Source organism: Prorops nasuta, unplaced genomic scaffold (genome assembly GCF_024137725.1).
Source record: "Prorops nasuta isolate Cenicafe-Biocafe unplaced genomic scaffold, Cenicafe_Pnas_1.2 PNAS00023, whole genome shotgun sequence".
Classification (NCBI taxonomy): domain Eukaryota; kingdom Metazoa; phylum Arthropoda; class Insecta; order Hymenoptera; family Bethylidae; genus Prorops; species Prorops nasuta.
The window spans coordinates 3,020,754-3,035,801 of NW_027116820.1; the positions used below are offsets into that span (position 1 = coordinate 3,020,754).

General features: G+C 28.9%; 1 protein-coding gene and 1 long non-coding RNA gene across 4 annotated transcripts in view; one reads left to right on the plus strand and one right to left on the minus strand.

Annotated features, from left to right (window-relative positions):
• The window catches only part of Pten (phosphatase and tensin-like protein), a 126,150-nt gene extending 120,279 nt beyond the window's left edge, over positions 1-5,871 (minus strand). For 2 of the 3 annotated variants that reach the window (XM_066740436.1, XM_066740437.1), the window contains exon 1: positions 5,395-5,871. In XM_066740436.1, coding sequence (XP_066596533.1) covers positions 5,395-5,405 — 11 coding nt within the window. In that variant the 5' untranslated portion in view covers positions 5,406-5,871. Of the gene's footprint in view, positions 1-4,454; positions 4,465-5,394 lie in introns of those variants that run through there. The other variant, XM_066740439.1, reaches the window with a different exon arrangement.
• Positions 5,872-6,892: 1,021 nt separating this feature from the next.
• LOC136781564 (uncharacterized) lies at positions 6,893-8,713 on the plus strand. Its single transcript, XR_010823951.1, has 3 exons — positions 6,893-7,320; positions 7,963-8,108; positions 8,206-8,713. It is a non-coding gene; the product is annotated as an uncharacterized lncRNA (long non-coding RNA).
• The last annotated feature ends 6,335 nt before the right edge of the window (positions 8,714-15,048 follow it).

Genomic DNA, 15,048 nt, shown 5'->3' on the forward strand with positions numbered 1-15,048 from the left:
ACATGTTAAATTGTAACAAATTATTTTATTTATTTCTAATTGTATAAGTATCCAAACAATCTAAAAATTAATATAGTGACTTTTCCAATACTACTAAGTTTATACAAATTTTTGTATCAACATCTGTTCGTTAATTCTAAATCGGATCAACCTCCTTAAGTGCAATCAATTTCAATAACGCCTATTTAATCAAAACTTGATAAAAAGTAACTAGTTTTATTTTAAGTTTATTGCATTTAAAGAAGAAAAAGAATTCATATTTATTGATTTTGTTAAATATTTCATATTTGTAAGATTCATAATACAGAAATTTTCTGAAAGCAGAAAACATTTAAATTAAAAAAATCAATCATTTTCAAGAAACTTAAATGGGACGGTCCCTTTAGAATTTTCAAAAAATCGATTTTTTTTTCATATTTCAAAAGTATAATGTATTGAGAATAAATTGACAAAAGGAAAAATCGAAATATTAAATATTTATGAAGTTATTGCAAATAGTCGAAAGCGCTGTACGGGTATGCAGATGGTATACTACGGAAGCAAGTAGTCGAATCGTTTGGAGTAAAGCAGTATGATACCTTTATTATTCTATTAGTTTTTGCTTGACCCTTACTGTATAGTGTGTAAGAGCAGATATACGAAAGAAACGCGCCTGGAATCGCTGATTGATCGGTAAGTTACCAAAATTAACAGTTTTATCATATTGAAACTTTAAACGCCATTAACTCGAAACTACATTTCTAAAAACTGCTCGTGCTGTAACTCAAAAAGTTATTGATCGATTTTGATGAAATTTTGGGAGGTTCACGTCTGTAGTATTATCGGAAGGATAAACCTCAAGTTTTACTGATATCGCGTAAATAAATTATTTTTTTGGGGTAAAACTTATCGAAAAAATAGTCGAAAACTGTAAAATCTAGTTAAACAGCCCCCATAATTTTTGTTTTTATACTTTTTGTATAATTCTTGAGATTTGTCCTTCCCGTAAACATGTTACAAATTAAAGCTTATTTTGTTTTTTTTTCAGATCAATAGAAAAAACGCTACAGTTGCAGCACTTTTCAATGTCACACGAAAGACGCATCAAATATCTACTCTGCCGATCCGCCATTTAAAAAAAAAAATATTTTTGTATACTTCAAACCACTAAAAATATGATGTTAAAATTTTAAAACCATGTGATTATTTCATCACCTTCAAAAAAATTCCCAAAAAAGCATTTATTTTTCAGCGTCTAAAGAGATGCCCCCCTAAGAAATCTTCTAAAAATTTATGTTAAACATAATGAAGTATGTGTTCATTTTATTTTTCCAATCTTTCAATCTGTAAAACATTTATTTTCTCACTATCATCCAACCTATTAAAAACATGAAAACTAACAACACTGAAGTTAAAAGACTTCAAATATTTTTTTAGTACATTTTTCTTACTGCTGTTTAATTAAGCCAAATATTATCCTAAACAGTGTATATGATAATTAAGTAATGGTTTGTTGAAAATATTTACAAAGTGACAAAAGCAATAGCATGCAAATATATGTACAAAGCACAGAATTCTATGGATGTTAATAAAAAGTGAATATTTTCCAGTAAAATCACACTGTCTTTATTTTTACTTTACACTGCAATATCATCATACACTTTATGATGCATTGCGTTACTTTTATACCCACAACAAAGATGACTTAACTCTTACAGCGTACTAAGTCTAAAGCTTTATGATGCCCTAAATGTAGTTTATGTTTAAATTGTATCATTGAAATTGTGGTAAAAGTATGTAATGTATACTATCAATATTATTTATTAAATATAGAAATCCATAATTTAAATTACCTTTGTACATAAGAAGTGACCTATAATCACATGTTTTTGCAACAAAATATTAAAAAAAAAAAATGTTTCAGATATTCCAACAAGCTCTTATCCTTCAAATCACATATATGCTTTATAAAACTAGCTGGAAATATGAACCTTAATGGTTAATAGCATATCTTTTTAAATGTTTCATTACTATCATCTTATCAAGCTTTATAAAGTTGTCAAACATGTAAAACATTTAAATATTTTCTATTGATATTTGTAAGAAACTTAATAACAAATTATTTGCTGTTTGTTGTAGTAAAAACCCTTAGTTTTCAGTTTAACAGAAAAGAATTTAAATATACAAAAAAATAGCCTTTTTGAGAAAAATCATTTGTAAGGTTTTTGTATAAATTATTGCACAAACAAAAATTATATTATTAACAACCTTTACAAGCCAAACTGAAGCCATAATTGAATTTAGCAGGTACCAGCTCTAATTAATCATTTACTCTATATATATTATATCCTAATTTAATAATTTAAACGCAGAAAAAATATACAATTTCATTTTTGATTTTTAGGATGGACTGTCAAACGTTTCTGATGATTTTACATTGGATATAAATCTATTACTCGTATTATACCAATTGACTTATACTGAAACCTCTACACTATGTGATACGAATACATTAGCAAGCACTACATTACTTTCAATACACAGTTTCCGCATCTTTTAAAATAAAAGATATGCAATGCTAGTAATTAGTTAACCTTGACAACAAAACTGGTAAACTTAATATCATTACAAAAAGAAATTTTGTCATTTTGACAGAATTAGGAGGAATTATACTACTTGAGTAACAGAACATATATAACTTTTACTTAACCAGTAGACGTTTTTCGTAATTAAGTATTGATATGTGATTGCTAGGAACAACCAGGATAAAATTTTATTAATGGGTATAGCTTCTTCCATTTTATAAAAAATAAGTTTTTATTACAATCAGCTAAAAACGGATCCTTAATAAATATCATTTAAAATTTTACTGAAATAATTGTCTGATGTCAGGTTTTCTAAACTTACATCAATTTATCAAAACATAAATGATTTACTTTATAATTAGCATTGGTATTGTAATATCGTATTGTTCGAATTACAATAACTTTAAGATTATTTATTTTAGTTTCATCTCTTATACTCTAAATGGTATTATATCTATGATGAGTGCTGCAGAATTTTAACACTCAACTGGCCCACTTTTTTTACATGAGATAACTGATATATTGGGTCAATTATGATCACCAGCATTACGATCATTGCTATGAAAACAGAATTAAATTTTTACATTCATAAAAGTGTATATGTAATTTTTAAAAGTTACTTTAATAAAATAAAAGATTGCATTTGACAAGATTGAATATAAAAATTAAATAAAAAATCAAGCAGTATAGGAAAATTGAATCAATGTTTTTTTACTTAAAAGTTTATAATTATTTAAATTGTTAATATTTTGCAAAATGGTTTACTTTTAAATGAAACAGAGACCTTATCTATTGTTAAAGTAAGCTGAAGTCATTTATAGCCTAGGGAGTCAACTAAGGGTTAAATTCAAATACTGGCAGTGCAAAAATTTAAATTAGCATCATGGGTGTCAGATTGGTAAGATGTCTAAGAAAGAAAATTAAGGAATATAAGAAATAATAATTATGCTAACGATAACTAACATTAGAAAAAAATCTAGAGAATAAACAAAATATATATTAAATATTATAAATACAGAAATCTGACAGTTATCGTTATCAGACAGCTTACAAAGCTGCTACTAATGGTACCAGTTTAAATCTTTGCATCTCAACTTATAATTTATTTTAAAATTCTATATTATATATAACTATTACAATACCATTTTAAGTGTAAAAAATGAAACTAGACATAAGAAACTTGTGATAGTATGCCTTATATGTAATAATTTTCATAGAAATAGAAAAGCTAGTATTCACTGGCCAAACGTGACAGCTAAACAACTCTTTACTGAGGTGCCAAATTGTACTTGTATGATTTATATATAAGAATCTTTATATTAAAATACTTTAAAATACTAGCATTTTAAAGAATACATTAAAGATTAAAATGAGTATAAATTATTAGAATTATAACAATAGAAGCTAAAAAATCTTTGAGTAAGATGAAGAAAATATTTAAAAATTGCTTGAAAAATAATATTTGTGTGTTCTCTCCTTAAAAGTATTGATATTGGAAATTGAAAATTTACTTAAAATAATTTGACTAGATTAAAACTGTCAGTAATAAAAAATGATTATTAATATAGCATTGTTAATCTAGTTAGATTACTGATTTCTTTTGTTTACTCTGTTAGGAAGGCAATTCCGAAAAATATTTAATAGCTTCTAATATATAAAATGGAACACGTTTCTCTCTTGAAACTAAATGTCATTTGATCGATATATAACACTGTTATATTACAATAATTTAACTTTGCCAGTTTAAAAGTTAGATAAATTTTTTACCAAACTATAGTTTCAATAACAAATGACAGAAACTTATTTTTTTTTATAAAAAATTACTTAAAGTAATTAGTATTACAAAGCTGATCTTTAAATATTTCAAGAGCAAATTAATAACAAAGATACCTTAGTTTTAGCTTACCAGCATCATACATATCTCAGTAAAATCATATCATGCTCTCAAAAGCAGACTATTTGTTAATTCTTCATATTTTATTGTGTGTGTGTGTACCTAGTATATATCACATAAGTGCACACAAATATTAAAGATGCATATACATACAGGGTATTTCTTTAAAAGCGGCATATAGGAAATTTTATTTTATTTAATTATAGCACTATATTGACTATAGCAAGATTATCATATTCCATTTAAGAGTGTTAAACTTGTGTAATGAATAAGATTAGTTGAAAATAAATAATATTTGTCATTAAAAATGAAAGTAATTAAATTATGATAGCTTCTAAAAATTAATGCTTTAAAACTTAATAAAATATGACAATATTTAGTAAATATGAGTGATATAGTGAAATACCACGACTCAATATGCCGCCTTTAGTGACACTCTGTAGATATCGTGTGTAAAAATATAAAGATAGAGAAGTGAAAATGTGTTGCTTTATACGTATAGAGAATACACAGTAGAAAAACTGCAAAATTTAACGATAGACAGCGCTATTAGCAATTTTTCATTGCGTTTTTCTTATTTATACACAGTAATACACTCTCACTTCACTATCGTTGTATTTCGCACACTGTGACTATATAGCCGTCGATAGCATGAAATTAATGATAAAAGTAAGTGTTGGTAGTACTAAAGGTAGAAATAATTTTTTGTCTACAACCTAAGGATTCAAAAGTATATTCTTATTGGCCTATGTGAATGAACAGTAGAGGTAATAACAATAAAATTAACAGAATAGCAGCAGTAGTAGCACAACACTAGTTTATCTTAATTTCTTACTGAATAACGAACTCGATTATTTACACATGTATACAGATAATGATAGCCTTAAATGAAATGTATCTATATAAAAACGTACTGCACAAAAAAGATACACTCACCAATAATGCATCGGGCTGTATACGGTAGGTGTAGTAGGAACGATTTATTTTAATATGCAAAAATATTACATATGCTTTAAGATATCATCGATGTCCTATTATCACCGTATCTATCCCCTTATCAATAAGACCACGCATCTTATGTGGCTATTTTGAAAGTCTTTATAAAAGGAAGCGATCTTACGCTTTTTTAATGAACGGAAGTGCTTTTCGTAGCGTCCATTTCAAACACGTTCCACAAAGTATTACAATGGAAAAAATTGCACAGACACCATTTCACTTATGCCAATCAAAATAATGTGATTACAATTTAATCCTGTACCATTCCTAATTCCCTTCATGAAGACTTTAGTGTTTTCTGCTTCCACATTTGATCTTGAGTACAAAATTATTAAATAAACTAATAGGGTTTTGATTTGCTCTATTTTACAATATTTATCTACTGGAAAACCAGTTATCGATGCTGTGTATACACTAAGCGCCATTAATGGCTACCAGAAATTTTGGATGCATTTAAGAACTATGACCCCTTCAAGTTTCAACTTAAGGCCCGGTCTTAGGGCCTCCGCACACAGTTTCCGTAGCTACATTACGTTACGTTAAGGTAGGATTAAACTTAATCTTAGCTTAGCGCACACAAAAGTTTGCTAAAGGTAAGTTTTTTGAGGCAGGATGCTTGTAATAAACAGGTCTGAGGTGATATTTTTATATTTATAAAGAATTTTTGCAACTATTATTGTAGTTGCCTTAACGTAACGTAATGTAGCTACGGAAACGGTGTGCGGAGGCCCTTATAGGTCTCAATTAAATTAATTATGCTATATTATATTTAACATAAAATATATCATACGAAATACTCTACATATATTCCGCGTGACATTTATTACAGCATAATTAAATTAATTGAGACATTAAGGCTATGTTCCTTTTTGTACAGTGGCCGTTTCCGACTCTGGACGTTTATATTCGAGATCCAATCCATATCACGATCCAACCTAGCCGCAGGAATGTAACGTCGAACAAAAAATTTCCTAGATGGATCAGAGGCTTCCGCGTGAACTAGGGCCATTTTACGATGGAAAGTAGGATTGCCAAATAAGAAACCAAAAATCTGAAAATGGTCATTTTGAGTTGGCAGTTCTGCAAAGTAGCCACGCTGCAAGTTCTGCCGGCTGATTGCGGCTGACTTGGGCTAACTTGTACGATTAAGGGCCGGTTTTTCCACCTATTGGTAAAATTTATCTGCTTGGTAAAATTTACAAACTGTAGTAAATTCTATTCAATTTCAAATTTTACCAAACGGATAAATTTATCCAGACGTTTGCCAATAGGTGGAACAACCGGCCCTAAGGGCCGGTTTTTCCACCTATTGGTAAAATTTATCTGCTTGGTAAAATTTATCTGCTTGGTAAAATTTATAAACTATAGTAAATTCTATTCAATTTCAAGCTTTACCAAACGGATAAATTTATCCAGACGTTTGCCAATAGGTGGAACAACCGGCCCTAAGTAGTATAAGGTTTAGGTAAACACAAATTTGACAGGTCAACTGGATGGTTATGTTCAAATTTGTTTCAGATAAGTATAAATTGATCTTTAATTATGTATGACATGTATTGCACTCTGATACTTTGTGAGAAATATTATTCTTTACAGGTATTTTAATTAATTCTGTTTCATGAGCAAAGGCAATTTTGGAAGTTAAAACCTAAATAAACATTTGATCATCAGGAAAGAAGATACAAGCTGACACATATATGCTGTCTGGGATGGCAAAGACTCATCTTTCAGGGCTGTTTTAATGGATATACCATAAAAGTATTTATCCCCATCAATAAAGCTACCACTTGTTGACTTTATTCTCTGCTCTGTTTATCCATAGGGATGCAAAACCAACCATGTACAGATCACGTAATTCATACTCAGGTAATCCTTAACTATTTAGTATAAAAAGGCTCAGTATTAAGAATGTTATAAAATGGTTTCTAGACCCTTGAAATTTTATTATGATTCAAACAATCTTAGAATATACTATTCCGCTTGTAGATCACAACTATAACAAAGAACCATTTGCTTGACATTCAATACAAATGCTTAATGATTATATTGACACTTTAAATTCTTTCGGGTTGGCCTTAAATTAACAGCAAGCTTGAAAAACATGACTCTCATGGTTTATGATGTCGATCTCGATTATGTTACTGTAATTCAGAAAACTGTTGCTTCCAGTTTAATAGCAAATTTATCTCTATGATGTAGAAAACATACAAATCACTTAGCTCTTGTAACTTGGAGTTGCGGATAGTAGTCATTTAGTAGATTGTGTGATCCGAAGATCATCTTTGACCCATTTTACTCAGAATATGGATAGCAGTGTCTCCTATTCTAAAAATGGAGTATGCGTAAAGTTTTTGTGATGCAAAGACGATGGAAAAAATGTTTTGGTTGTGGATTCTCATCGCAAAACTTATCATATCCTTGAATTTAAATAGCTTCTGAAGATATGACCACACCACCCTTTAAAATTTGTTTCTTTGACAAATTAATCAATTTTCATTAATTTTACAGATTTCAAGATCATCCGATAATGTGGACCAATGTTACTGATACTGTCTGGTAAGAAGGTTTTTTTCAAGATGTGACTTAAGGATACTGCAAAATTTACTGCAGCTTTGGGAACATCGATAAAAATTTCGTCTCTTCTGGTAGCGAAGGTATAACGTGCTTTAGGATCGTTTTAATTAAATAATGTAGACACATAAATTAATCTACATTCTTTATGACTTCTTTCTTAAATATTTGTCTTTTTAGGTCATAATGTGTATGTGTTGCACATTAAGATACAACTGCCAGCAACAGCTTTAACAGGATACAGTAGAACTGTAAATTGTGTTGAATGGAATCCTGTATAATATCAAACGACGACAACACTGTCAGATGACGGAACAGTTAGAAGTAATAAATCACTATATGATAATAAAATAGCGTGGGAACTGGGAAAAGCTATTTTATATTATTTGCTTTGATAGAGCCTACCACTGATAAATACATTGATTACGTTTTCCAAAATGTAGCACATATTACATGTCTGATAAGTTTCTGGATAGAGTAAAATAATATAGTCAAATTCACAACCAGATATACGAATAGACTGTCGTACAAGAAATCTCAAGTCTCATATATTAGTAACTATAAACATATAATAACAATTATGAATATACATTCAACGATATTGTACTTGATAGAGATATTATAGACAATATACTTTTCTTATCGCATATCAAACTAAACGATTATATTTATTGTAGATAAAAATGCGTAAAAGTTCTTTTTCAAAAATTTGGTTTTTAAGCTTTTAAACAATTAATATAATTATTTCTTATTCAGTAGACATGATAATAAATATTTGTAAATAAAAATATTTTCATCTCAATAAGAAAAATGATTATACGGGGAAGAAAAAATTATACAAGGTATTTTAAAGCATTTTTTACTTGTTTTTAAGTTTAATTCAATCATAGTAATTCTTTATATAATTTATATTACAGAATAGACTGATAGGGTTATTTCTTTATATATAAAATGTAGGTTATTAAAATTTTTTATAATTATAACAATTGTAGGTAGGGTGGAAATGGTGGAATATGTCCGAAATTTTTTTTAAACTGCGTGCAACCATCTACATTGTCATAAAGTATGTGACTATAGATTTTAAAGTGCCGTACACACTTAAATGCTTAAAATTGTTAAACTGTATTTTGATCGACATAAAATTGAAACAAAATATGGTTTATTTGTAATTTAGAGATAATAAAAATGTTAATAATGTGTAATAAAATATTTTATAAGTAAGTGCAGAAATATATACAACTTTTGTCAGAATATGTGTGCTTAAATTTATTTTTTAACATAAACAATTCCATTTTGGTCAGCAGGTGTAATGACATTTCTTCTAAAAGTAACACGAGTATTTTGAAAATCTGAAATTTGAAAGGAGAAATTAATGTAGAATAGAGACTGAAATACCACATATAGATAAGAAATTATAAGAATTATATTTTACCCATTTCTTTAATAATTTTATTAATTTTATTCATTAAATCTATATTATTATAGACTGAGCAGTTAAGAAATATGAATTTATTGTCTTCAAATTTGTCCTCAGCATCAGTAAGCCAATTCTTAAATTTTTTGGCGTTAGCTGTCTTCTTTGATTAAGACTTGCTGTTCATTTCAATAATAAATAATTTTATTAGTGCAATCAATGTTGCTGAAAAATGTATAAATAAAGTTAGACATTTATGAAGGTAATGTGTAATGTGCAATGTTTAAAGTGGTTTAAAGTATATATGCTCACAAAGAAATTTGTCCATTCGTGGATGACTGCCACCCATATATTCATTTAAAGTCCTGTGGTATCTCTCTAAATGATTAATCGTCCTAATTTCTTTTCTAAAAACTGATATTGTTTCAGCCTTTGGTATCCAGTATTTTTCTATATAATTTAGGAAGTTTATAAAATGGGTTCTAATATCGGGGTCTCTTTCTATTTCTATTTTTATAATGCGATATGCTTGGGCAATAAGGTGACTGGAAAGAAGGAATAGGTTGGTAATTTTTTTAATCTACATTAAAACTTTAATTTTGTTGGTAGGATTAAGATCTTTCGTTAGATTTATTTTTTTTGCTTTCTTATGAACATTCTGCAGATGATAAATGACATACGATAATTACTGAAATATAAGTATTAGGAGTAATAATAGCTTACATAGACATAGTGGAAATTGCATCCTATAATGTTACATGTTGAAAAAACAGTTTTGATTGCATTATGAAGCCCCTTCTCGAAATCACACGTACAACTCTGAGGCTTTAAACTTGGCAATATATTTTCTTTAACAAATATTAAAATATTTGTATAAGATTCCTCGTCCTTCTTTGACATCAAGACCCATACAAATGGTGAGAACTGAAATAAGGAATTAAAAATTAAAGTGTATATTTAAATTAAACATTTATTTCAAATTGAATGTAGACATGAAAAGAACCTTTTCATTTTGTTGCCCCATAATGGTCAATAACTGGTAGGCATTAAGAATATTTGGTACAGATTTGTATGTGGCATCTATACCGATAATTGCAGTGTTCTCCATTTGTTTACACAGTTTACTGTCAAAAAGATCACAGAATGATCACTATTTACTCCCTGGTATCCATTGACGCTTAATTTGTGTGTTTGGCTACCAATTTTGAATTGTAAGCTTTTTCTCCATTCCCTTTGGTTTAATATTTGTTCACAATCTTGTAATGATTTAGGCATTTTAGGACGAAATGATTTTGCCCAATATTTTATGGTATCTTTTACTTTTGAATAAGGCAACTGTTTAGCTGCTTTGCAATTCCTGAATGTTAATTAAGTTTAAATTAAATTGATAAACATTTAATAAATTAATCATATATGCTTTATGGATAAATTTGTTTTAGTTACCTAAGAGCAGCAGAAACATATATGTCCCTTGGACCACCAGTTCTTGTGCTCTTCGTTAGATCAAATAGCTGTTTCCTAAAATTCCCTTCGTTAAAGAATTTTTTTTCATCATTATGGTTCTGCGGTTTCCGAGTGGAAAAGATTTCCTCATTTTTTAATTTAGCTGTACCCATACAACTCCTTCTTTTACATTTTAAATACCTATTAATAGAAACAACATGGATAATATTCAAAAAGCCTTCCTTAACAGTGAATTAATTTCTTTCGCTATGCCTATTGATTATACTTACATTATACTATCATTATTTTTATTTGTATGAATCTTACTTTTATAGTAGGCGAATCCATCTGGATAAACAATTGTAGAAACCTTTTTAGGCTCCATAATATGTTTAAAACTTAACATTCAAGGAAATTAACTAAAATTCCAGAAAAGTTTCAAAGGTTTGTGGTAAAAGAAATGCTTACTCTTTTGTTTTACCACAAACCTTTGAAACTTTTCTGGAATTTTAGTTAATTTCCTTGAATGTTAAGTTTTAAACATATTATGGAGCCTAAAAAGGTTTCTACAATTGTTTATCCAGATGGATTCGCCTACTATAAAAGTAAGATTCATACAAATAAAAATAATGATAGTATAATGTAAGTATAATCAATAGGCATAGCGAAAGAAATTAATTCACTGTTAAGGAAGGCTTTTTGAATATTATCCATGTTGTTTTTATTAATAGGTAATTAAAATGTAAAAGAAGGAGTTGTATGGGTACAGCTAAATTAAAAAATGAGGAAATCTTTTCCACTCGGAAACCGCAGAACCATAATGATGAAAAAATATTCTTTAACGAAGGGAATTTTAGGAAACAGCTATTTGATCTAACGAAGAGCATAAGAACTGGTGGTCCAAGGGACATATATGTTTCTGCTGCTCTTAGGTAACTAAAACAAATTTATCCATAAAGCATATAAGATTAATTTATTAAATGTTTATCAATTTAATTTAAACTTAATTAACATTTAGGAATTGCAAAGCAGCTAAACAGTTGCCTTATTCAAAAGTAAAAGATACCATAAAATATTGGGCAAAATCATTTCGTCCTAAAATGCCTAAATCATTACAAGATTGTGAACAAATATTAAACCAAAGGGAATGGAGAAAAAGCTTACAATTCAAAATTGGTAGCCAAACACACAAATTAAGCATCAATGGATACCAGGGAGTAAATGGTGATCATTCTGTGATCTTTTTGACAGTAAGCTGTGTAAACAAATGGAGAACACTGCAATTATCGGTATAGATGTCACATACAAATCTGTACCAAATATTCTTAATGCCTACCAGTTATTGACCATTATGGGGCAACAAAATGAAAAGGTTCTTTTCATGTCTACATTTAATTTGAAATAAATGTTTAATTTAAATATACACTTTAATTTTTAATTCCTTATTTCAGTTCTTACCATTTGTATGGGTCTTGATGTCAAAGAAGGACGAGGAATCTTATACAAATATTTTAATATTTGTTAAAGAAAATATATTGCCTAGTTTAAAGCCTCAGAGTTGTACGTGTGATTTCGAGAAGGGGCTTCATAATGCAATCAAAACTGTTTTTTCAACATGAAACATTATAGGATGCAATTTCCACTATGTCTATGTAAGCTATTATTACTCCTAATACTTATATTTCAGTAATTATCGTATGTCATTTATCATCTGCAGAATGTTCATAAGAAAGCAAAAAAAATAAATCTAACGAAAGATCTTAATCCTACCAACAAAATTAAAGTTTTAATGTGGATTAAAAAAATTACCAACCTATCCCTTCTTTCCAGTCACCTTATTGCCCAAGCATATCGCATTATAAAAATAGAAATAGAAAGAGACCCCGATATTAGAACCCATTTTATAAACTTCCAAAATTATATAGAAAAATACTGGATACCAAAGGCTGAAACAATATCAGTTTTTAGAAAAGAAATTAGGACGAATAATCATTTAGAGAGATACCACAGGACTTTAAATGAATATATGGGTGGCAGTCATCCACGAATGGACAAATTTCTTTGTGAGCATATATACTTTAAACCACTTTACACATTGCACATTACACATTACCTTCATAAATGTCTAACTTAATTTACACATTTTTCAGCAACATTGATTGCACTAATAAAATTATTTATTATTGAAATGAACAGCAAGTCTTAATCAAAGAAGACAGCTAACGCCAAAAAATTTAAGAATTGGCTTACTGATGCTGAGGACAAATTTGAAGACAATAAATTCATATTTCTTAACTGCTCAGTCTATAATAATATAGATTTAATGAATAAAATTAATAAAATTATTAAAGAAATGGGTAAAATATAATTCTTATAATTTCTTATCTATATGTGGTATTTCAGTCTCTATTCTACATTAATTTCTCCTTTCAAATTTCAGATTTTCAAAATACTCGTGTTACTTTTAGAAGAAATGTCATTACACCTGCTGACCAAAATGGAATTGTTTATGTTAAAAAATAAATTTAAGCACACATATTCTGACAAAAGTTGTATATATTTCTGCACTTACGTATAAAATATTTTATTACACATTATTAACATTTTTATTATCTCTAAATTACAAATAAACCATATTTTGTTTCAATTTTATGTTGATCAAAATACAGTTTAACAATTTTACGGCACTTTAAAATCTATAGTCACATACTTTATGACAATGTAGATGGTTGCACGCAGTTTAAAAAAAATTTCGGACAATTCGGTTTCGGACATCTTCCACCCTACCCAATTGTAGTGTCAACATCAACTATATTGAAATTCTGTTATGTTATAGCAGAGATGAAACGGGAGATTGCTCATGCGAGGTCCCGAGGCAATCCCTACCGGTAGGCGGCGCTGGTGTTGGCAAACGCGTGTCTCAGGTCCATCTAACCCCTAACGCCATCTATCGGAAGAGACCACGAAGCACGAGCGTTAAGCTTAGAATAGGGTAAAACATATATGCATTGTTGCCAGAAAGCGGAATAAAGAGAGAGCGGAGATATTTTCTCGGACCTCTCTGTCTTTCTCGCTGTTAGCTTCTAGCAGAAGAGTCGAGGCAAAATCTTTCCGTTTCGCTTTGCCGAAAATCTACCAATATTCGATGTCATTTATATTTGCAGGCCAATGCCTTTATACATGATTTTTTCAGCATATTTATTTATCAGCATTGACTTATTTAAATCAATAATAAATTAAGGAAATGCGTATTTGATATATAATAATTATTTTAACTATAATTTCATCGTTATATTTCGCTTATTTCCGTAAAATCTGAATTTCTTTAGTTTATTATTGATTATTGTAAGTCAATGGCCATTAAAAAAAATTTAATCTTAAAAAAAAAAAAAAAAGTACCGTTCAGGAATCGAACCCGGACCCACAAATCGCCACGCTATTACCTTACCGCCTAGACCACGAGGCTTCTTCAGTGCACCGTAAACAGATAGTCTTTTTAAGGGCTTGAAATCTTCTTTTAAACCATATAAATAAACGAGCAACCGACAGCTTTATTCATTATTATTCTGTCATAATGGTACACAAATTAAGGAATAATTATATTTTGAATAGTTTTCAAAAGCTTTTCCAATAGCCAAGAACGAAGATAAATAATCAACGCTCGCAGTTTCCGTTCTTGGTTATTGGAAAAGCTTTTGAAAATCTACATTATATAATTATTCTTTAATTTGTGTACCATTATGATAGAATAATAATGAATAAAGATGTCGGTTCTTCGTTTATTTATATGGTTCAATAGAAGATTTCAAGCCCTTAAAAAGACTATCTGTTTACGGTGCACTGAAGAAGCCTCGTGGTCTAGGCGGTAAGGTAATAGCGTGGCGATTTGTGGGTCCGGGTTCGATTCCTGAACGGTACTTTTTTTTTTTTTTTTAAGATTAAATTTTTTTTAATGGCCATTGACTTACAATAATCAATAATAAACTAAAGAAATTCAGATTTTACGGAAATAAGCGAAATATAACGATGAAATTATAGTTAAAATAATTATTATATATCAAATACGCATTTCCTTAATTTATTATTGATTTAAATAAGTCAATGCTGATAAATAAATATGCTGAAAAAATCATGTATAAAGGCATTGGCCTGAAAATATAAATGAC